The sequence below is a fragment of the Syngnathus acus genome, chromosome 22, assembly GCF_901709675.1.
Source record: "Syngnathus acus chromosome 22, fSynAcu1.2, whole genome shotgun sequence".
Lineage (NCBI taxonomy): Eukaryota > Metazoa > Chordata > Actinopteri > Syngnathiformes > Syngnathidae > Syngnathus > Syngnathus acus.
In genome coordinates, this window is record NC_051106.1 from 7,523,256 (window position 1) to 7,547,472 (window position 24,217).

At 44.5% G+C, this 24,217-nt stretch overlaps 1 protein-coding gene and 1 long non-coding RNA gene across 4 annotated transcripts in view; one reads left to right on the forward strand and one right to left on the reverse strand.

Annotated features, from left to right (window-relative positions):
• LOC119116812 overlaps window positions 1-19,554 on the reverse strand; it is a 31,390-nt gene extending 11,836 nt beyond the window's left edge. For all 3 annotated transcript variants that reach the window (XR_005096370.1, XR_005096372.1, XR_005096371.1), the window contains exons 1-2: window positions 19,330-19,554; window positions 3,071-3,217 (exon numbers count right to left, since the gene is read on the reverse strand). This is a non-coding gene — a long non-coding RNA (uncharacterized LOC119116812). The remainder of the gene's footprint in view (window positions 1-3,070; window positions 3,218-19,329) is intronic.
• On the forward strand, window positions 9,328-19,176 carry bmp4 (bone morphogenetic protein 4). The gene is given in 5 exon segments (XM_037242519.1): window positions 9,328-9,685; window positions 15,794-15,916; window positions 16,245-16,529; window positions 16,531-16,610; window positions 18,024-19,176. Coding segments are annotated over 5 exon segments (1,407 nt in total). The 5' UTR covers window positions 9,328-9,623; the 3' UTR covers window positions 18,881-19,176.
• Window positions 19,555-24,217: the final 4,663 nt, after the last annotated feature.

A 24,217-nucleotide genomic window follows, 5' to 3' on the forward strand; every position in this document is an offset into this window, starting at 1 on the left:
TTAGTTTTTTTTTAACTAGCTTCACTGGACATAAAGAAAATGTTGCTTAAGGTTATCCCCCAAAAATGTAAAGATAAAGACCTCGCCCAATCTGCAATTAAGTAACACGGGTGCAGCTGCGTCATGTAATGTTGTGTCCACTGGAGCCTTTCACTTTTTGGCAACACATCCAAAGAGAAGGGAGATGGCAAAACTCAACGATAGCCGCGAGAAAAAACACCGTCCGCTCTGCTTTTACTTTGCCGGGATTTATCAGGACGGGTGTCAGATCAGACGAATCGCCAGCATCGACAGACTCCAGACGGAAGGTTGGAGGGGTGAAGGGAAAGTGCTTTTTGTGAAATTCAAGTTAGCCGAGAGGTGGAAGGTCGGGTCTAAAGGTGGCGGCCTTGGCCCAGGGTACGGGGGCTGTTACCGGTGAGGTCCACGGACAGGACACGAGGGAGATCTCACATCCCTGTTGGGGTTGGGGTTTTCAAACATCTAACCCCCCGTAATTTGAACTGAACTGATCCAGCTCCATGTAAATAAAATCTTTGGCATAAAGTAGCACAAATCCAAAAATACCCTTACTAATTGTTTTGGTCCGTTTTACGTCTTCCCTTCCATCATTTCACCGCGCCTTTGCTTTCGTGACTCAGGGAGATAGTTGCGTTATCCTTACAAGTACCGAGGCGCGCTCTGTTGTCGACAGGATGGTGATGATTAACGTGCCTTCTCCTCGCTCCAGCTTCAGCCTTTGCACCTCCTCATTTCATTGAACAATTTAAATCATTTCGTCTTCAAAAATTGGCTGCACTTAGAGTACTCAAGCCGGAATGTCATCCAAATCAATGTGTCCATCCGTCTTCTCTCTCACATGTTTGAGCTTTAGCTCCCGATGGGTTAGGCAGCAGCGCTCGAGCCGCCCTTCCAGAGTAAACATGTAATCATGGCGGAGGACAGCTATCATTAGACGTGGGATAGGAAAAGGAGGCTAGCTTGGCAGATGCACGGCAGACAGAGAAAGAAAAAAAAATTGCTTGAAATTTGCTTCAAGTCTGCTTGAGCTGGATTTCAATGACACGTCTTTCGTAAGACCCAGTGGGTGGCTTTCCCTAAAAGCCTGTTCTTTAATCCACAGAGATACACCCCCCCCCCCCTTCCCCATTAAAACCGCATTCGTCACTGTCAAAAGGCGAAACATCGCTATCTGTTTTCCTTTGCATTAACCTGACTCACTTTGAAAGCAGCCAAGCCTTCTTCTTCTTCTCGGCCTTTTATGTCAAAGTTGCCTTCTAATTTGCTCCCGTCTCAGACCATCTTGAAAGGGGGGCGGGGCCCAGCGATGACATCACACATCGGCAAATTAAACACACAGGCGATTCTCCATTACAGTTTATAAGCTTCACTGTCTGGATTTTTCTCCGGTTTGGATCATTTGTTTGTGACGCAAGACCCAAGTTTGCAATCCAGTTGTTGCGGAGTCTTGTATATTTGGACATGTTTGGTTGTAAACTACTCACTGGGATTCTCCTTCCCTAATTTCCTGAAGTGGAGCAAATAAATAAACACAGGCTGTCGCTTGGCGAAACTCTCCCACCCTTTCTTATCCGGCTCAGGCGCACGGATCCTCCTTTTAGCCACGGACGCGCTCAAGCATCCGGGCTCGCCTCTCTAGTGTCGGCGTAATGGCAGAAAGGACGATAAAGGGCCGGGGATAGCTTGGCCTTTATCTGCTCTGCTGAAAGTCAACCATTGACACCATGCACTTTAGAGGATGTGTCACTCAGGATGGTCGAGCCTTCATCTTTGACAGCGGCGCTGGATGTGATTTCCCTGAAATCCAGTTCCAGAACTCTTCTCGTAGAATAGGATAGAAATGACATTTCATTGGGATAATCCCGAAGCTTCCCACCGTCTGTAAGTGACAGGAAGTAGTGAGCGTGAATTCCTGTCTGACAGGGATGTGAGTGAAATCAGGAGGGCAGCGCTTATCTGCTGCGTCCAACGGGACTCACTTCAAGCTGACAATGACCCCCCCCCCCCTCCATCTGTGCTCCTTATCCGTCGAGAGCGCTGCAGCTTTTTTGTCCGCATTGTATGGTCTGTTTCATTCTTTCGACGCCGCCTGCTGCACCGGTAGCAACGTCAAAAAAAAAAAATAAAAATATTGGGGGTGGACAAAAGGGGGCTAGGTGGTTTCCGCTTTGCAATTTTGATCGCTGACAAGCAAAGTTTTGTCATCTTAGCAACGATAGCCAACGAGAAGCCATTCTCATCGTCAACACGGTGGCACTGGATTGTTTGGAAGAAGGACGGCGGGACAATGGAGCAGCGGGCGGGATTGGGCGTGGTCGGGGTCCTCCCTGCAGTTCTCTACAGAAGTAATGACGGCCTAAGTGCCAACAGCAGGTGTCTTCCATTCATGGCAGGCCAGGTTAATAAAGTTTAGCCCCAGCGCCCCGCCACCGCCACCACACACACAGGTCAATAAACAAGTGCTTGTTCACACACTCAAGCTAATTTCTCCTCCTGTGAGAGGTTCAGGTTTTTAAAACTGGCACTTAAAAAAATCAGTTTGTTCAGAACTTTTGCAACATTGTAGTTTTTTAGGTTGCTGTGACCTAGAAGGGCAAAAAAAAAAGTGCACTTGCCAAAATGTCTAGTTGAAGTCAATTTGGATTATAGAGTTGGTTTTTGGTAGAATTTGTGTTATAGGTCCCACAAAAAACATCAACAAAAAACAATTGATTTTTTTGGTAGGTCAGACCTTTCGTAAAATTATTCAAGGGAGTGCCACTGCCTTTTTTTTTTGGCCCTCGAGGTCCTACAAATCTTCCACGCCCCATTCTAGTGGTTTTGGACTCACCCAAAAAACATCACACAATATGTCACTTTTTTGTCAGGTCTTGAGTCAAAATCACAATTTTGTTAACATGCGCTTCACTTTCATCTCTAATGTTTCCATATAGTCGCATGCCTAAAACTGTAGCCCGGCCACTCTAAACCAAGATCAAGTGATGCGGTTCCATTAGAGGAGACACATGTGGTGAGTTTCAAAATAAAATGGCAAGCCACAGTTACTCACGATCTTAAGAGCTTTGCCATGTCAATCCAGATGTGGGACGAGTCGTGCGGGCATGTGCGAGGGCTCGTCGTTACAGATTCTGTCGTACGTTGGTCCCTCTTACGCATGTTGTCAGGATTGGACCACCTCATAGTTGTACTCTTGAACCTTGGGAATGTAAATGCAGTTTTAGAAAGGGTATTTTTGAATTACTTTTGATAGTGAGATATTCAATCAAATAAAATCCGGCGGTGTCACGTTGGCGCCAACTGCCCTGAAACGATTTTCTGAATGGCGCTTCCCATTGAGCGTCCGGGTTCGTTTACAAAGACGGAAACTTGGATCTGACCGAGGTTCACCATAGAATGGCATCACGATACGTGACAGATTGCCATAACGACGAGCGTGGCCAATGTTCTGCGGAAGCTTAAAATAAGATATGACAGCTTCCACATCAGAGGACTATCTGGGGTTTTTCCCAAAACCACACCACGAAACTCCTTGTTGTTCAAAGTTCCGATGCGAAAGGCAGGCGGCGGCTTGAAGTCGACGGAGTGAAGTGGTGAGTAGGTCAGGGCCGCCGCACATGCTAAGCCGACTCGCGTTCATGTGGCGGCAAAGTTCACGTCCCGTCCAGCCCTGCAATTATCTCGATATTTCCTTAACCTTGACCGAGAACTTTGGTGGCCAAGCCCATATCTGCGTGTGTGTGTGAGTGACTCCATAGACTGCGAATATTGAAGACGTATTTTTTATAGATTAATGGTGGATTTTGTGGATGGGTGGCTTCTGTTGTGGAAAACTTTCAAAATGTCTTTCTATCAATGCCAAGTACTGAGGATAGCCTTGAGGGATAATGGCCAAGAAGCTATTGTTTTGAAATTGTAATGTTGGACGTCAACCATAACTTGTTCACAGCTATTGACGGCTAAAGCTAATAGCTCATCTGCTATCTACTGCAACAATTGGGACAATTTTAGAAATATTTTCAGTTTCTCAGGTGCCACTACAATATTTCTGAAGGTACACTACCAGAAACAAGAGTCCAGTCTGTAGCTAACGTCTCCAACCAAGCGCCTTATAGGGACAATTTTTAAAGAGCGTTTTTTTTCAAAAGGTTAGCTACAGTAAGTAGCTAAAGAATACGTCTTAGCTCCAGTGACAAGGCATTGTACCCGTAAAGGCTGAACTTTTTGTTCCATTCCCTTGATAGGAGCTGAGGATATTGAGGCCTAATGGGAACAATATGGCTGGTAATGAGAGACATGATGGAGGAGTTGACATGGATTACCAACATTCCTCTTGATGGGTTTTATGGAAGAGGGAAGGGGGGAGAAAAAAGGAAAAAAGAATAGAGCTCCCTGGTTTATTTGATTTGAGCGGTTGTGGTCGTCCAGATGCAGGTTTCATCAGGGCTAAATATTTCCACCCTGCGGAAGAAAAAAAAGCCAGAACGAAAACACAAGCCAGATTGTGGACGATTGTGGGTATTTGTTTACATGACGGTCTTTGTGTGTGTGCACGTTGTCCCTTGTAAATAAATACCAATCCTAACCACGTTGCATGTCATAGCAGGTGCTTCTGGAACAGTTGCGCAAGACTACGGTTAAAGATTTATTTTTTTACATGGTGGCAAAAACAAAAAGGTCACTGCGAATCAATATGCTGACTAACCACTAACCGCATTTGTGGCACAGCTGTTTGAGAAGGCAATTTAGCGAGCGTTAATGTTACGCAAAGCTGCTAGCCACTTTCACTATCAAGTGTTTAGGGCTGCTTTGGACATCTATTACTACTTATTAGTTTGCTTGAAATGTGTGGCTTGTCATGCCATTTGAAGTGTGAATCAGTGAAAAGCCACAAAAAATCCATTTGATTGTTCTGCCAAATTGCAGAATATTGTAATTCAACTCAGACTTGAGCATACTTCATTGTGCGCCGAGCTAGCAAGCTAGGCTAAAAGACTCGAATTAGCTTCAAATAAAGCTCAGCTGTTCAAGTAGGCTTTTCCTGACATTTATTTTTCGATCATTATATATAAAACATATAGTATACTTATATTCTTATATAATATTTAACTAACCCACATAGAACGTTGCATCTGCAGCCTCACAGAAGAACCACCTGCTTATTTATGATTAGGGAGTGCCTTGAGAATTACTACATTTATAAACTTCAGTAAATACTTTGATGCTCAGTAAAACCCTTGTGGTAATAGCTGCCATGTTTTCCCAAGCTCATCACCTTCGTGCTTTATCTTGCCCTTTTCTTCCATCACCCCCCCCCACCACTCTCCTTCCATGTTCTTCCTGCCCCACAGAGGCCGAGCCAGAGCACCTGCAAATGCTCACTTTGAAAGATGTTGCAGGCTCAAGAATGTGTGCCGTAAACACACCAGAGTTCTATTTATAATAAATCAGCTTTATGGGCCTCTGATGGAGGTGATATCAGTGAAATTTATGCCGGGAGACCTCACCGTGCTGAGTGGAACAGCTGCGAGATAGCACTACAAAACGTCCCCCCAACCCCAAAAAAAAAAAACACATAGCACCATGACCACCCCCCAATCCTTCCCATTCTATTACTTTAGAAAAATGTGACTTGAGTAAAAGTAAAACGCAGTCCACCAAAATGTTCTGTATGCTACGGTTTGCTTGATTTAAAAATAAAAATGCAGAAATAGACAAAACACCATATTTCATCATTTAAAATGTTTAATAAATTAAATTATCTCAGGGGAAATTTATTTATTTATTTATTTTCCCATGTATCTTTTATTTGTTTATTCAATTCTATTCTATTGTATTAAATTAACTATTCGGGTATCATTTCATGGAGGTGCATACCTTACACCCCCCCCCCCTTTCAAGCCCACTACCCCTGATTCCCGTCATTCTCTGATGAAAGGTGACCACCCGCCGTTATTTGGTTTTCAGCAGATGCAGCCAATATTAACAACGGCTGCTCGCGCTGCGCTCTTCCTCCCGAGCGGCTAAAAGCACTGACGAGTCAAGCATAATGGAGCCCCGAAAATAAAGCGCGTAAACAGCGAAATGGCTGCCGGCTGATGTCATGCTTGTTCTGCGGAGGAGGTGAAGCAGCTTCTGTACGTGTTTGTTGTCATTTTGCTCCGCCATCTCCAGCTGAACTAGCAGCTGGCAATTCAGTTGGATTACCTAAGAAGGTAAAGCGTTGAAGTTGCAAACATGGAGATGGTTTGAGTGAAGTTTCTTTGGGGAGAACCTATCGGGCGGAATTTCTTAAATCATTATTGAAGTCCAGCAATTCAATTTAAGAGCTTGTTTGTGGGACTTTAAAATTTGGACCTCCCTCATCCCATACTAGAAAATAAAAACATTCTATTTGAATGACGTTCCTAAGAGACTTCCATTGTTTTGTTGGTGGAGGTAATGATGACACAATCTTTGCACATGATCTCAATTCCATTCCCTATTTTACAGTTTTCATAAACCACTGGGTTGCCCTCGATGTTATTCCCCACTCTGACTCCCCTGCGGATCGCGAGGCTCCCTGAGGGTGGGGCACAAGGTACTTGAGGGCAAACAGGCAGAGCGAGGAAACACATTTTGGCAGCCGACCTTATGCCAACCGGCGGCATGTTTGAGAGGTCGCCATGGCGACATAAAACGGCCTCGGAGGTCCTCATGATGGAAGATGTTAGGGGGAGGGAGGTGAAGTCATAATGCCCATTTTTTTGCTCACGGGATATCATTTTCCCTCAAAATGATATCCTGAATAAAACACGCTAACGATCACTTTGACTTATATTCTTTTGTCGGAAATCCAAAATACCCATTGTTAGTGGTACCATTCGCTCGGCTTAACCCCAGCCAGAAGCCTCCGGGGTTTTAGCTTATGAGCAGGAATACACACAATCAGCCTTAAAGCCCTTTTTCGGAATTGTTTGCTTATTTATTCGTTTCGCTGTCAGCGGAAAATTTGTGTCATGTCACAAATGGATCCCCGAGGGGGGCTGCACCGGTGAGCAGAGGGAAATGTGGCTCCAGTTAGCCAGATCTTTTTCCAGTCTCCTTTGGACCAGAAAAGTCCAGCTGCCATGGATTTTTGCATAGCGGATGGATTTGGTAACACTGATAACATGACTCGGCACTTATACAAGCCAAGTTGGCCGAAATCCGCTAAAATGAATTTCTTGTTGTTGTTGCTAGCTAATGAGCTAAGAGTCTGAATCTGTCAAAGTTGGATTGTGAATTTCTCATCTTTGCCAAGTTACTCTGACCGTGGCTTCGATGCCAACCGTTAAGCTAAGGCAATTACAAGACGCTCAGGTTCTTCCCATCATTAATGATCCAATCCAGGGTGGAACCCGGAGGCGGCAACCGCTTAATCATTTCTCCATGCAAAAACCAGGGCTACGCGTCGGAGCAGAGACCGATCTTTAAAACTTGGGTGACAGCATTCCTGGATCTCTGAGGGGTGGGTTAATCAGGCGTCGGCTGCCAAATTCCCAGGAAACGGCCCACGGGGTGTTAAATCCCAGAATGCGCCTTGAAGGATTACGTCAGGAGTGAATCATTGCTTTTACACCTTGCTGTCTTTATAGTTTATTAAGAAGAGATGCACAGATTATAGTAAACTGGTCTGACAAAGCTAACTGTCAAGCTCCTTTAGATCACATACAGTTGTTTTCTATCTTTTAATATATTTTGTATATTTTCTACAATGTCAAAAGTTTTATATAATAAACAGAATCTATTGATAATCCCACTACCATTGATAGCCTGTTTGACCTTTATTAGAGTCCATGCTAACATGGTGAGACTGCCTGCTAGTGTTGTTGACCAAACTGCTAATTACGCTAGCTTCTATACTGCGCGTTACTAGCCTTCACGCTAACACAGTGAAATTACTGCATATGCTAACTTTGTGTTAAAATGGCAAGCCTGCATGCTAACTTGCCAACTGTTGATTTTGATAACCTGTTTGCTAACATTAATTTCTATGCTAAATTCGCCCACCTCCGTGTTACCTTCACTTGCCTTCAGCTAATATGGAGAGCCTCCCTGCTAACTTCAAAAGTTATAGGCCATCACTAAGCATTTGAGTTTAGTCTCCTTTCAAACGCACTCCCCCTCCTCACTCCCCCTTTTGCCCACACAAGGGATGTTAGCATATTCGGACTGCTTGGAATTCCTGGCCTGCCGTCCCGCGAGCGCACACTGCGTTTTAAAACTTGTTGGGCCCTTTCAAGTTTTTATTTGAAAGTATGTAATTGCATTCTTGGCGGAATAACAGGTCTCGAGAGTGATTTACTCACCGTATTAAATGTCACATTTTGAAAAAAAAAAAGACAGTACTGTCGACACTCGGAGTGCGTTTAAGAGTGGCGTTGATAATCCACTGAAATGCCGCAACAGCTCCGGCCGGGAGGGCGATAGAAATGTTATACGCGGTTGGTGTGTTGAGAATTACAATCGATGTTCTGTCGTGTCAAAATGTGTTGATGTCTCACTTTGCACTTGATGATTTACAGAGTCTGAGCTTTTGAACGTCTTTCCTTCACAGGGTTATTTAAGGTTGTCAAGCGGTCCCGCGATTCAGACATACATCTAGTTTGTGTATTTTTTTTGTGTACTCTGGCTTCCGGCCATATTCCGGAGCAAAAGCATGACTGGTAAATTGAAGAAGTGGAATTATCAAAACTTGTTTATGTGAATGAGCTAATCTTATTTACTGAGATTTGTTGCGATTTTTTGAGCATAAATAATTAGCTAAGAGAGTGTAGCTTGTTAGCAACAATATTAATTAGCATGAGATCGCATAATACGGTGACCTACATCGGTGTGGTGGTCGAGTAACCCCCGACCCCCTTCCTCAGATGAAAGCATTATCTACAAGTGCCAATGCACATGGCGATAAAAAAGCTTTTTAATCCATTAACAACGTATCGTCCCACCCTTCGGCCCACTTGGGCTGCATCTGGATAATGTTGAAACGAGAGGAAGACCTAAAAAAAGGACCCCCACACTACTAGCAGCACCTCACGGCACACTCACTTGACCAACGCCTGCTGATAATATCTGGCAGGGAGCATAAGAAGCACATGGAAAGACATTAAAGCAGCATCACTCTTCGCTCCAGCTAAGTGTATTACATTTAATGACAGCAGGGGGAGCCCATGAGCAAAAAAAAAAGAACTATTCCTTACTGTTGCTTTAAAAACAAACCCCAAGTTTGAGTATAAATATTCTTTGTGGCCAGAAGGTTGCCGTGTTTATCCAAACTGGGAAACGCGCTTACAAGAGATGGTCCGGAAAAGGTTTTAAAGTATCTTGTGGTCCTGCTCTCTCTGGGAGGGAGAGGCGAAGGAGGGGGCACGAACCGTGAGTTTCAACACAGCTTTTCCCCTGGAAAGCACATCCATCCCTCTCCATTTTCCCTCTGTTTACTTCCAGTCTCTCGAGTTTACATGCCAATTCCATTACAGGGATTAAAATAGTTTGTCCGATCCGTCCGTAAACTTTTCGTGTCCTTTTTGCCCTGAGCATAATTTAGATGTCGCAGAGGATGGATTGCGGGACAATTCGTAGAAATGAGAGCGGTACAGAGGCGGGTTTTACATCTCTCCAGCGCACCTTTGACTTTAAGATTCAGGTGAGTGGATTAGTAATGGTCACGTGGGAGGTGAAGTCACCTGGTTCAAAACAAAACACAGAACGCGCCTGAACCAGAATGTAAAAATGTATTTTCAAAATGGTTCAGGTCGGAATGACTTTTTTACCCCCTCAGGTTTTTTTCATTTATCTGTCATTAAAATATACAATCTATATTAAGCTTGCATTTTATTGTATAATCTCGTCTTTATCGGTATGAAAGATATTCATCTATCACCAGTTTGATGAGGGCAAGCTGCAACAATTCCGACATGCCAGCATTTACTTATCAGGCCCGAACAAATAGCTCCGTGGCTTTTATGCGACATCTTATCAGGCTTGCTCTGAAAGTTGTCCCGATGCGGTGACGTCACATCTGATTCATCCCGAGAAGCATCGGCGGCGCCCTCTGCTTTGTGTTACAATAACAAGACTTGATTACGTCTCATTGTTTGCTAGTACGTGTCAGCAACGTGTTAAATTGCCTTCCCTTCCGTCAAAACATTTGGGCCCAAACATTTATAACATCTCTCATTTCTGACATCGGCCAGAGCGAGTGTTGGATTATTTCACAAGTTTCATCTGCTTTTAATTCCGCTTGCAATATGAAATCACGCAGGGAGCGTGACGAAAGATAAAACTGAGACTGGGCGGGGGAAGCTGAATATGAGGGAAATGGACTCTGAGGTGTGTTGGGGTGCTACGATCGCCCCAAGTTATGACTTGAAACTGGAAAAACGAAAACAAGGTGTGGATCGCTAAAACAAAAAAAAAAAGACTTGGAAGACATTTGGGAGAATCTCTGCCATGTGGTGTCGTCATGCAGAAGGCATGCGTCCAAAGGTGAAGCGCCCTGAGTCACAAAGAACATCCCCAAAGTGGAGAGCATGCCAATTATGGCAAAGGTACTCACACTATTTACCTAGGTAGAAGTACAGATACTTGTTTAAAGAAATACTGTGGTAAAAAAAAAAAAAAAAAATCAGCAGCACTAAGTGCTGTATGACTGCCCCTCCTAGCTTAATGCTACTTAGCTTCCATGTTACATTGCTTTTTCTTCTCTAAGCACAAAACTGAAATGGTTCCGCAACATGTAGACAGGGCAGATAATTCTCGGTCATAAATTCTTTATCCTCTGCGTAGACAACTGATATTAGTTGCGCACTGATAAGCTCAGAGGAGAGATGTTATTATGTTGTAGGAGGGACTTGTCCTTCTGCATTATGATTGGCTGCTACAAAGAGGCTCCCTCGTTAGGGACTTGTGTGACATCTGTGTTGTACTGCCCCCAGGTGGCCAAAGCAGGCACACTAGAATTGATGCACTTGACAAAAACTAAAAAAAATAAATAAAAACATTCTGTTTAATTATGAACTGACTATATTGTTAGGAAGTGCAAGATTACAGAGTATTTGTTTTCCTCATTAAAATACATAGAACAATTGTTTTGGAAGGGGGGCTTGAACGGATTAATGGCATTTCCATTCATTTGAATGGGGAAATATGATTTGAGATTTGGGTGTTTTCAGATAGTAATTACAGGAATAAATTATTTGCATTTCACACCACTGCCAATAGTCTGCATGGCACGAGGGTTCAGGTAAGAGGTTTCAGGGGAAAAAAATCCCACCTGTCAATTTGACGGAGATATGAAATGACTCAACGAAAATGAATAACGACATGAAAGTAGGCCAGAGGGTACCGTTCATAGCGTTTTCATCCAGAGCGTTTCCAAGCCTTAATGGCTCGTCCGTCAACATGGTCCTGCTCAGGAGTGCTTATTCAAACTCGACAAGTGGAGCCAACAGCTGTAAATAATCTGAAACTTTCACACATCATCCTTCTGTTGTGATAGTTTGGCACATGCACACCTCGCATTGGGAACGGGGAAAGTTCTGGCCAACGATGTCTTGTAAATAACAGAGCGTTGAGATTTTACGCGGACATTCGGGGAACCGAGGGTTGCGAGAACGTACTCGTAAAAAAAAGAACGGATGGATGGGTTGTCGAATGTACGACTCAAATGATGGCGTTGTAAAAAAAAGTGAAGGTGGTGCTTCCATTTCAGTAGAATGATGAAACTATTTTTGGTGGTCGGAAAAATGGATGACCTGGCTGGTCGGTTGGACAGATGAACGCTTGGACGGATATAAATTGTTAGACGGATGAACTATTGGATGATTGGTGGGCGGAAGAAAGAACGAACCAGTTGAATAGAATTATGGGACAAATGCTCCATGGACAAATGAATGGGCAATGGATGGACGGACAGACAGGACGCTAAGGTTGAGTGTACATATTGCTAAATGTATTGTTAGATAAAGATCACTCCGATGGATGGACGCAGGTTCTTGGTTGGAGAGGAGACAGAAAGGTGGATCAATGGATGGATTTACAGAAATTGCCAAATGGGATGGACAGACGGTTGGGTGGAAAAAATTGATCAACCCCCCCAAAAAAAGTTTTTTAATGGAGTAGTGTGGGGGGGGGGGGGTACATTCAAGGTGTTTGAGACAGATGGGGGGGGGGGGGGGGGTCGCGTACAGCGGAGACTGCGGAGGGAGGGCGCATAGAAGAAGAGGGAGGATGACAAGGAGAAGGAGAGGTGGGCAGGAAGGTTGAAATTGGGCGGATACAAAAAGTGTCACGGGGTTCGGGATGCTGGCTCATTTCGGACACGTCCCTCCTGCGCACCGCCTCGTTTTTTCTCTCTCTCTATTTCTCGTTGTGCTTCCCACCCCGCATCCATCGGCGCCGACTGACGCGCTCGGAGCCTCTCGCTCACGCCGTTGCGCCCCTGGGGACACCTTGAAAGGGATTTAATGAGCCCCGAAGACGCCCGATTTCCCTTTAAGGCTCGGTTTTTATAACCTCACTCTTGGACTTTATGACTGTATCACGTCAATCTTGATACTTGCTTGTTTGGACCTGGACCATTTACTGATGGTGAGTCTCGCTAATTCGGTGACGCGTCCTGCGCGATGAGGCGTTCACGGACCAAACCAACCTGTTGCTTAGAATGTGTTTTTTTTTTTTTACTTTACTTAAATCCCTATTTTTGGGCAATTAGCGAAAAACTCTTAATTTAATTCGAAGTTAGAGCTGCAAAGTGAATATTCCATGACGCTACTCTGCCATTTTAAATGACGAATCAACTAATTGGTGGCATTTTTACGCACGGATTTATGCCCGAATGACAGCGTCGTTAATTGTTCACATGAGTCGTGCACATTGCTAAGTTGTTTTGCAACATCTGTGCTTTGTGAGTAACACATGAGGGTTGTTAAATTTGAACTATTACGTCAGAAAGTGTGGATGCATTTAAGAATCGTGCAGTGTGTGTGTTTGTGTAAAATGTCTCAATTGAGTGGCGTGAGGACAAAGGACACACACACATACACACACACGTATAACGAACACACACAGACACACACTCAAACACGCGATGACGTGTAAGGGAGTTACAATAACACCAGCTTGCGTTAAACCTGTGCATTTCTTTAATATAATCGTGAAATAACGACTTATTTCTGTTTATAAGAGTCTTTGTTTGAATCTAAGAGTATACGATTTAGTAATATGTATTTTTCTCGTAATTAAGAGTTGTTACGTTTTTTTTCCTGAATCTGGCAGTATTTCTTTTCTAATGTACAATAATTATTCCCATTACTAGAAGTTTGTTTTCGCGTTTTCTAAATCAAAAGTTATTTATTTTTCTAAACGTTGTATTAAACGTATTGTCTCGTTTGAGGGGTTTGCATCGTATACACTTTGATTTTTTTTAAACATATATCATTTAAAACGAGCACCCATCAAGAGTTTTTTCTATTGTAGAATTATGCTTGCTATTGTTGGTTGCTCTTGCTTTTGGTTGCCTGTTTATTTTGAGGGGGCTCTGCGGTCTTCTTCTGCAATTCATCTTGTAGTGCGGTTTTCAAGCGGGGTTGGGCAACTTTGATCAGATTTTTTTTTCACAAATTTAGTACAACCCTTGGAGGACTTTATGAAACTAAAATGGCCCTAAAGAGGCAAACCAAGTCCAGTTGTTTTTTTCTTGGGTTTTACGAGCAACTAAGCCAATAATTTATACAACACAATTTTATAGTAACAAAAATGTAATTCATAAAATAAGTCTAAAATTATTTCCCTTGCCAATATCAGAAAAGCAAAAAAAAAAAAACGGCAAACCCCAAAAAATGCCTGACTTTCTGTCGTGGCTTCAAAGTTTCCCTTTGACGTCAAAAGAGTCATTAATAATATTTGTGGCTCATTAGAACCTGCTTCTGCCCCTGTGACTGTAACCCAATTAGGGACAACAGAGACGATCAATATCAGGGGCTTGCGATTGGTCGCTCACTGGTGGAATTACCTCTGCTAGAGTCCTGCTCTTGGGTTTGACGCCGCAGCTGGGCCTTTTGTGCTGACGTCATGATAATAACAATATACGTAGTTATAAAATTGAAGTATTGAAGCCCAAGCACTTAGATGTTCAGTTATGGTCGCAATGTTTTCAATTCCTGTAATGATGGGAGAGGCCTCCGTGTCTCTCTTTCTCTCTGTACAATGAACGTTTGTTGTCACTGATACACACACACACACACACACGTTCCTACCTCACAAACACACACACACCTCCCACCCCATGGGTAATAGAGCTGATCATGTTCCGAACCGTCCTCGCTCGCTCTGCTCTCACAAACATGCAATGGCTGCCGATTTCCCGCCAGTGTGTGTGTGTGTGTGTGTGTGTGTGTGTGTGTGTGTGTGTATTCCTGTGTGTGTGTGTGCATGTGTGCGCACGACCGAGCACGCCAAAGGTCAATCGTGGGTCAAAGGCAAATGAAAAAAGTTTGTATTTAAATATTAAGTATTTTCAGTTGAAATGAATTGAAATTCCATTCATTCATACCAGCCCCCCCCCTGAAAAAAATGGCGTGCATCTCTAATAAAAAAAAATCACATGATTCCATGCATTTTCAATTCAGTTGTGCATTTTTCTTAATATGGATGCACTGTTGTCTATCTTTTGAAAACAAGTGTTAATGTTCCTATGTACAAATTGATTTTGATATTTTGTTCTTGTCTGTTGGCTTTTTTTTTTTTTTACAGGAACAGACCAAAAACATTATTCAAAATGTGAACAAATACTAAAAAAATGCACATTTCTGGTTCACCACTTCATATTAATTTACATTTTTCTTATGAATGCATGTGTCTTCAGCATCTAAAACAGTGACCAAACACCAACGTCACTCTCGAGTTTGACCTTAATAAACACTTTTATGATTGTGATTCAACACTGTGGTGCATTTAATGACCTCCCCCCCAAAAAAGAAAAAAAAAAACAAGAAACAGCCAACACTGCTTTTCCCCTCCGTGCCAGATGGTAAATCAAAACCAGTATTCCACCTTACGACATAGTTTCACGCGTATTGCCTCACTTGACGGGTCTATTAATATCACAGCAGATTTGTTTTGAGCGTTTCTCTCGGCGTGGCCAAGAAGTGTCATGCTTTTGATTAATTTCTTACCCTGGGGATTGGTGTTTGATTTAGAATGCTAATGCCCAAGCTATGCTAAGTTTGAAGTCATAAAAACAGTGGTAGGCTTGGATTGCAATTTTCACCAAATGTTGGATTGTCGGCTTGGTGCCGGAAGGTTCCAACAACCTCGTTAAAAACAGGACGGTTTTATCTCTTTTATTTTACCGGCAGCTGTCTAGACTGGCATACTTTTGATTGGAACAGGAACAGGCCGATGTCTCGGTTTTTATGGATTTTATTAGAAGTTGTGCGATAACTGACAGACAACAAAAATAGAATACAAAGAAAGCCAACAACTTGTGTGCTTTTAGCCTTTAGATCTAGACAAGTCGGTTTTAGATATTTCTGATCATTAGCGGTTTGGTCTGAGCAGGAACAATGACAACAACCTGGTAAAAACTGCAGTTTGACTCACAGGTGAAAACCCGGAAGACATTTCTTCTATTTTTGCAATTTCACAGACACAGGTGGCCATTCAAAAAACAACTTTGAGACACGTTGGTTTTCATGTTTGCAATTATGTACGGTAATTAAGTTTACAAGTTCTTTGTGTGTGTCTCTTCCAGGAACAGGCTCACTCCTACGTTCTCCTGCATCCGCCCAACGCAACCTAACATTTCCTGGAAGAACGTGCCCGCCGCCTGCTCCCAACAAACATGGACTGTTTTCCCATGCTTTATTTTGTGTCGGTAAGTAAGCGGAAAGTGACTTTTTAAAAATCCTCCATTAAATCGTGTTTACATTTATTTTTAGTTTGGTCGGCGGGGAGCAGTCAGAAATTGTTCACGTCAGAGTTAGTTCAAGGTTGTGAATATCTGCAAAACATTCACCAGAAATGGAGCGGCCATTTTGTGAATCTCCCGAAATTCCCAATGGCCACCGCGCCCCTGGCGCCGATTACAATTAGATTAAACAAGCCAGATCAAATCATTCAAAGCAATTAGTGGCCAGTCATGAAGTCCAATCTCCGAGCGGGTCAAAGTTCAATTTCTAATCGTGTAACCTGTGTCCCATCAGAGACATCATGATTCCTGGTAATCGAATGCTGATGGTCATTTTCATATGCCAAGTCCTGCTGGGAGAGAGCAACCATGCCAGTCTGATACCAGAAGAAGGAAAAAAGAAAGTGCCGGGCCTGCAGGGTCGTTGGGACGCTCAGAGCCATGAACTGCTGCGGGACTTTGAGGCCACCCTGCTGCACATGTTCGGCCTCAAGAAGCGACCCGGCCCAGCCGCTCGCCCCGCCGCCGTGCCGCGCTACATGCTGGACCTCTATCGGCTGCAATCCGGCGAGGGAGACGAGTCGGGGGGGCGAAATCGCCTTCGAGTACCCGGAAAGGTCGGCGAGCCGAGCCAACACTGTGAGGGGATTCCACCATGAAGGTAAGGACGAGGCGCAATGGGAGTAGCTAGCTAGTTTGCTAGCTCGAAAGCCTAAAATATGCGTCAAAGATTAGCCCCCAAACTGACTCCAGATTTGAATTTTAAAAGTCACCAACTGCTGCTCTGACGACCTGCGAAGCTTGAAAAACTCCCAATAGCCTCTTCGGTTTTAAAGGCTTTGGTAACAGCTTAAGCAAAAGCATACCTTCATATTACCGACGTCTAACGTCAACCACATCCTGCAGGGAGCAACTCGGAAAACTGGACCGACACGCTGTAGTTTATGTGAAGATGGGCTTTTTTTTTTTTGGAAAGAAAAAAAAAAAAAGGACCTTCCTCAACGTGCAATTATCTTTAATGCTACTCTGCCGCGTTCTAAATAAAGACGCACATTGCTAACAACGTGGGTGCCCGAGAGCAGAGGGATGGAAAGAAGTGCCTCAGAGGCCCGTGCAACGTAAGGGACGTACAGTTCGGGACAGCGTTGCGGCGAGCAAGGCTGGCGGCTTTTGATTCATGTTGAAGGAACTTGTGGTTGACTGAGCTGCTGGAGGTAAAACCTTCAACGAGTCGGGTCAAGGAACGAATGAACTAAAGGGGAAACGAGTGTGTTGAACTTGAAAACTTGCTTTTAGGTCTGAGGGAACTAGCATAAACATCTATGAATCTTTATCTTAGCCCTGTGCAACTGTGATGTCATTTTCAATCGCAAAGCAAAATGGCCGCCCGCCTAAGATGGCTAAAATAACAGGTGGATTTTGCTGCTTTATTCTTTTTCCACAAACACAATATGAATTAGGATGCCCTTTTTAGGACCACATCTTAAGAGTCACATGGAAGGTAGTGCTAGAAAGTTTACTGCGCTACCTAAAAATTGACCCGTCTTCTTTTTTTTTTAACTCTAAACTATGTTAATAATATGCTTGGAGTTCTTCTGAGTAGGAAGGTCTCCCTTGACATTTTACGTTTTCATTCATCCGCCTATCTGTGAAAGTTCAACTGATGTGAATTCACCAAACAAAAAAAGTAATATCGCGACGAAGCAAACGAGCCGCGACTCGGCTGATCAGAACTCCAGCGGCTTTTAATCATGAGAACCACCTGGGCAAGATTAGGTTCTGGGTGTGAAATAATAGGGGTGGATTGTGCAGGAAAATAGTAGACACAACATTCCTTCCCCACCCCCACCTCAACAATGGCGATCTCGCCAGAAATCTGCAGCGTGAGCGCGCACCACTGTTTATACTGTAGCTGTGGTACGTTAATCACCACCCTCCTCGGGATGCGTGTTTCAGCAAAGTGCTCCGAGAAAGGCTACTGAGTCCACGGGATACTTTGCTCCACTCTTATCTTGCAAGTTGAATTCATTTCTGTCTGCGAGCTGGTATCTCAATTGATTTGTATGTTTCAGAGCACATGGAGAGATGTGCACGAGTTGGGCGAGAGTGAGGCCACGCCCCCTCCGTTTCCTGTTCAACCTCAGCAGCATTCCAGAGGACGAGCTGCTCTCCTCGGCCGAACTGCGCCTCTACCGACAGCAGATAGCCGAGGCGGGCGGCGACAACAACAACAACAACAAAACGGGCCTCCACCGGATCAACGTGTACGAGGTGCTGAAGGCCCCGCGGCCCGGCCAGCTCATCACGCAGCTTCTGGACACGCGGCTGGTACGACACAACGCGTCGCGCTGGGAGAGCTTCGACGTCAGCCCCGCCGTGCTGCGCTGGACTCGTGAGCGCCGCCCCAACCACGGCTTGGCCGTGGAGGTCCTGCACCTGGACCGGACGCCACGCCGTCGGGGCGAGCACGTCCGGGTCAGCCGCTCGCTCCACCAGGAGCCCGGCGAGGACTGGGAGCAGCTGCGCCCCCTCTTGGTGACGTTCGGCCATGACGGCAAAGGTCACCCGTTGACCAAGCGGACCAAGCGCAGCCCAAAGCAGCGGGGACGCAAACGCAACCGTAACTGCCGGCGCCACGCCCTCTACGTCGACTTCAGCGACGTGGGTTGGAATGACTGGATAGTGGCGCCCCCTGGCTACCAGGCCTACTACTGCCACGGGGAATGCCCTTTCCCGCTGGCAGATCACCTCAACTCGACCAACCACGCCATTGTTCAGACACTGGTGAACTCTGTGAACAACAACATTCCCAAGGCCTGCTGTGTGCCCACGGAGCTCAGCGCCATCTCCATGCTCTACTTGGACGAAAACGATAAAGTGGTGCTGAAAAACTACCAGGAAATGGTGGTGGAGGGCTGCGGCTGCCGCTAAAGTGCAAGCTAACCCGGACTCGGACAAAACAACTCGCTACAAAGTCTCGTTAAAAAAAAAAAAAAAAAAATCACTTGGACAATTATTTATAACTTTTACGTTGAGGTGTATGTTTGTCTCACTCTTTTTTTTGTTCCTTTGATAACATGATCATATATTTTGACAAAATATATATATATTTATATCGACATATAAAAAAATAAATTGAGTCCTTATTTTAAAGATGGGGAAAAAAAAGCTGTACAACTTTCATCATGTACATTAGATTGTATACGTTTTTATTGATAAATAGTAAAGATGGAAAAAGAATCTAAGGGTTATTTACTGCTAATATTTATTGCTTTCACCATCATATACATATTTTCCACAAAATATTTTTCCCAACATTTTATGAATTAGAGAAACCCCATATTGGACCAACATCTTGTAAACAATAGAAATAAACTCACCAGATATGGCGACTTCCTCATTGTCCCTTCTCCAGGCTTGCCATTAAAACGTCCGAGCTGCCCATAGAATAGAAAAAAAAAGCAATCATTTTATCCTCCATTGCTCCAGCGTGACTCAAAAATATTGTATGTCCTCACAATATTTTTTTTCCTCCCCCTTTTGCCTGTCAATTGCCGTTACAGACATTTAATTCCGTTTCAAAGACAGTAGCGGACCACCTATTGTTCTCCTATTTCACTTTAATGTCAATTAGGCTAACATGTGCTGGGACAATTGCAAGCAGGCCGAGGGTGAGGGTGAGCCTATTGTCTCCCCCACCTCCTACCCCGCGTTAGGGGCATGATTGCCGACAAAGTGTCCCGGGCTGACGTGATCCTCTGAAGAATCAAAAGGTTAGACGCTGTGTCTCCTGCCTTTGTCTCGTGCCGGCAAGAGCAAAGACGCCTGTCTCCAACCTGTGCCCCCGCCACACAATGGGCCTCGACATCACTTATTTACAAGCCGACGGCTGGCCCAAATTATATGATAATGTTTGCAAAGAGACGTTCCTTTGAACTGCTGCTGGAAAGGGGGGCTAATAGGGTTGGGGGGGCGGAGATGGGGTGGGGGGGGGGGGACACTGCCGGCGGCTCGGCATTGTTTGGAAGAGGGTCGTGTACATTGTGATATATAGGCCGCTGCGGCGCTTTGGTTTGATCAGGCTCGGAATGGTTTCAACACTTATTGAAATGCTTGAAAATTAATTTATTTATTACAGTACTTTAAACAAAAATGCATCATTTCAATTAATAAGGCTCACAAGGTTTATTTTAAACACATACGTAAGGATCATTTAACAGACACCGGAATGTTATTAATTAAATAATGAATTAATTCATTTGTTTAAAAAGATTATTTGATGAGCCATTAAAAATATTTTAAAACAACATTGTGCATTGAATTAGAGCAATGACCTGGTGATCATCCAGTGAAAAGCGTATATTTTCAACATGTGTGTATTTTTCTTTTTTGCATAAAAACAGCCAACATATTTTGTGTTTAGTGTAAAAACATAAATGATTCTTCATGAGGGAACTGCTATGAGCATACGCCCCAGAAAAGCTTGAATTTTTGCAATTTGTGATTTAAAAAAAAAATAAAAAAATGGCCACTGGGCATCCCTTTGATGCATTGCATATCACTGTCAAAATGAGAGATAAAGGAGTAGGGAAAAGAAGAAGAATTGTCTGGGAACAAGCTGGTGGGGGGGGGTTACAACATCTCAACTGCGCCCCCCACCCACCTCATAAACCCCTCAGCCCTCCAGCCCCTAAAGTGGAGATAACATCAGCTAGTTATGGTAATTGTCTGCCTGTTCATTATCCCGCAACTCCACACAAAGACGACATTTACGTAAGATCGGTGAATTTACCAAAGCGCAGCTATGTGTCAAATGTGTTCTGGCTTTCCATTTGCCGATTAAAAAAATAAATAAATCATGGTTCAGTAATTAGCACTGATTTTAGCAATAAGCACACGGTGATCGGTAAAATCGATTAATCGGCATCCGAGTGAAAATCCTGCTAAAGATACGACAAGAGGTTCGCTCCCTCGGGGTGAAGTCCTAAAAACAGATCGAGGGTTTCGTCATTCCTTTGTGACGTGGCCCTCGGTCTCCTGTAAGTGCTCGTTCGCACGCCATAACAGGTGAGTCATTATGCGGCGGGTCTATTGACACTGCTCACCTAATTGACCGGGTGAAGTCTTCAAAAAGCCTTTTTACTCGGAAGTCCCACCGTAAAAAGCCGAGTGTTTACAGATAGTAAACCTCTCCGCAGGAACAAAAGGAGATGACTCGGACTGGCCTCACGCGGAAAATTGAGTCACGAGTCATGTGATTGCGATCTTGATGTAGTGACACGAGACCGCCGAGTCTTATTTCTGATATAAATTCAATTGGGCAAGATTTGGTATCGTAAAACCCTGACTGTTTACATTTTTGAATTAAAAATGAAGATGTGAAAGTTATTCTTGATCTAAGGATCAATGTTTGTCAAAATCTCTTTGGGTGGCCAGTGGGGTGGCCACCGTTAGCGCCGCCCCTGGGTACAAAGTACAATTTCCGCCTGAGTGATTAGTATTAGATATTTCCATCTTAATAACTATTCCTAAATAAACTGCAACACCCAAATCCAGTCTCCTTCAAAAATCCTCAAATGAGGAAGAATCCGTAGTGGAAATTTCCACCGCGGCGGCAGTTTTATAATTTGGTGTCAAGTGTTTCTGTCGCTGCGCCGACGGAATTCGCTTCTTTTGTGCGTTTGAGCGCGCGGGGTAATTTTGGGCAGGGCAGGGTGTCCCCGCCGTGGGTCTTTCTTTTCTTTCCTCCACGGACACCGCGTGGTTTCATTAGATACGGCTTATGAAAAGATGGCTGCCGCTGCGCTGCGTTAAGAGCGCTCGCTTGCTCGACAGGTGTGGAGCGAACTCACTGCACATTTCACAACTTTGACTTATCTAATGAGCATATTCCATTCAATTAAATGTACCTGCCATACAAGTGTCAAAATAAATCGTGCCATACAAACTGGATATGTGATACAGTACATTCAAAGAATGATTGACACGACCCGCAAGCGATTCATCTAACAAAAGAGGCGCGGCGGTATTTGGAGCGCGGCCGTTGTTTATTTGCAAACAAACTCCCTCTGTGTTCCAACCCCGACTCTTTTGTGCGCCCATCTCAGGTGGGTTGCGCCCCTGGCTGAAAGCGACAGCGTGAAACTGGAGAGGTAAGGCGACGCCGGGGCAATTAGGCCCACAAAGAAGAACGTCGCTTTTTTGTACTTTTTGTTTTTTTAACTCAAATTCACCCCTTTTGTGTGGAGCTAAATTGTATTTAAGGGGGAAACAGTTGAAAAGTAGCAAGTCAAAGGAAGGAGGGGTGTTGCTTTGAGGCTTCCCCGGCTTGTGCTATTTGTCTACAAGCAGGGTGGGGTGCTCATAACGTGTGGATGGAAGGAGGAGGAAGCGATGGCAGACCACCCCCCCCCCTTCCTCCCCCCTCCTGCCGGTCCCTGAATACAGCGCGTCTACCGGATCTGGCCAGGATGAAATGTCATATCTCAGAGTGATCCTTATCTCTTAATCGCTTCCTTTGTCTCGTGCGATTCCCCCGGACGGACTTCCCTCCTGCTTTGATGTGTCAGGGACCGCTGGGGGTGGGAACTCTGTGCATGTGTCTGTGTGGCTTTTGGAGACTGGTTCTGCTCAGAAATAATTGGAGGCCCGAAGGATATTCAGATGCAAGGAAGGCTACCGGAATTGTGCCATATTTGCATTTCGGATGGCAAATAAACATTCGTGGCGGTTTCTGGTTGGAGCGATATGTGCGGCCTCGTACGACGATATTCTCGGGGCTAGCGACATTAGCGATCGCTTCCCCAAAATGTTAAATGACTGGTATTTGGATTGGAAAATTACGCCCCCTTGTGGTGACTTTTTTTTAAAAAAGCAAATGATCCCAGTTGTCATGAGAAATGTGTTTCTGCATGCTATCATCACATCACTTTGTCTACTTGCCTTTTTGTGTCCGTGCAACATCCGGAAGGCTTTGGTCCTAAGTGATGGGGGCACATTGTCTGCCCCCCTCTGGTGGCCGGATGCAACAGCACAGCTTTTGTGTGTGTGGATCTGCGGGGGGAGACAATCAAAGCATGTTTTTAAGTGAGATACAATGAGTGATAGACAAAAGCAGCGTAAGCGACAATGACCGCCACTTACAGGTGTTTGCAACAAAGTCATGTGACCACTGGTTTGCAGAGCACTATTGTCACCTAGTGAACTTCGCTGGACATTGTGGGGAATCTTTTTTGCTCACGTGACACTCTATTTAAGTTAATTAATATCGTATAACTTCTGAGTAGCCAGAACCTCTCATAAACCGAGTTACATTTCCTGTTCTATGGTTATCATCACTCTTTTCCTTGCTTGTCAGAAATGACATAATAAGAATTCAGAATTTGTTGAGATTATATCAAGTTGGATAACAAATCTTCCCAAAACAGTAACTTACTTCTGCTAACAACCAATGTACTACTTTCCTATTTGTAGGGCTTTGGGTTCACCCCTGATGCCAAATGGCCAAACGTTGGGCAATATTCCAGCCGCCGGTGCCTCTCTGTGTATTTTCCCAGTTAAAACCAGCAAGCAGAGAGAGAGTTCAACTATTCCAGCTCATTTGGTCCAGATTTTGTATCCTATAAGCTTGAATCAACCTCTTCCACTTGAGTGATTGTCAAGAGGCTGTGTGTTGCTTTTGGCATGGCCATACACAACTGCATACATTTAGCCAATTTAGCCAAAGAACGCTTCGGGCATTGCGGAGTGAGCTCATGAAACATGTGGTCCAGGGGTAGTTAAGACCCGCAGTCACGAGCCCGCGGGGACCGCCCGGCTGTGTAAGTCTACACCGATCATATACTTTTAGTGCACGGCAACAACATGTGCAAGAAACATGCTTGCTAAGTGCGTGCGGCGGAGATACACGTCGACAAACAAAACGCATTGGGCGGAATCGGACTTGCCGGTTAAGATTGAGTCTGCAAAATGTTTGCATGAGGTCACTCCACAACATTGTGTGTGTGTTCAATAATGTGTGTTTGCGTGTGAGGAAGAGATGGGTCCTTTAAAGGCCTCAGTGGGCACACTAAGTCGTGACCCCGGTGGTCCGGCCCACTATCCATCACGCTTCTAAAACACTCCTTCTACTCACTCGAATTCACTTTGAAGTGAATCACGGTTCAGCGAGCGAGCGGTCGCTAGCCCGCTGCTCGGAGAGAGACGGAGAGACAAAACCAGTCGGCATCGGAATCTCTCTCGTCGTCACAGAAAGGAACACGCGGCAGA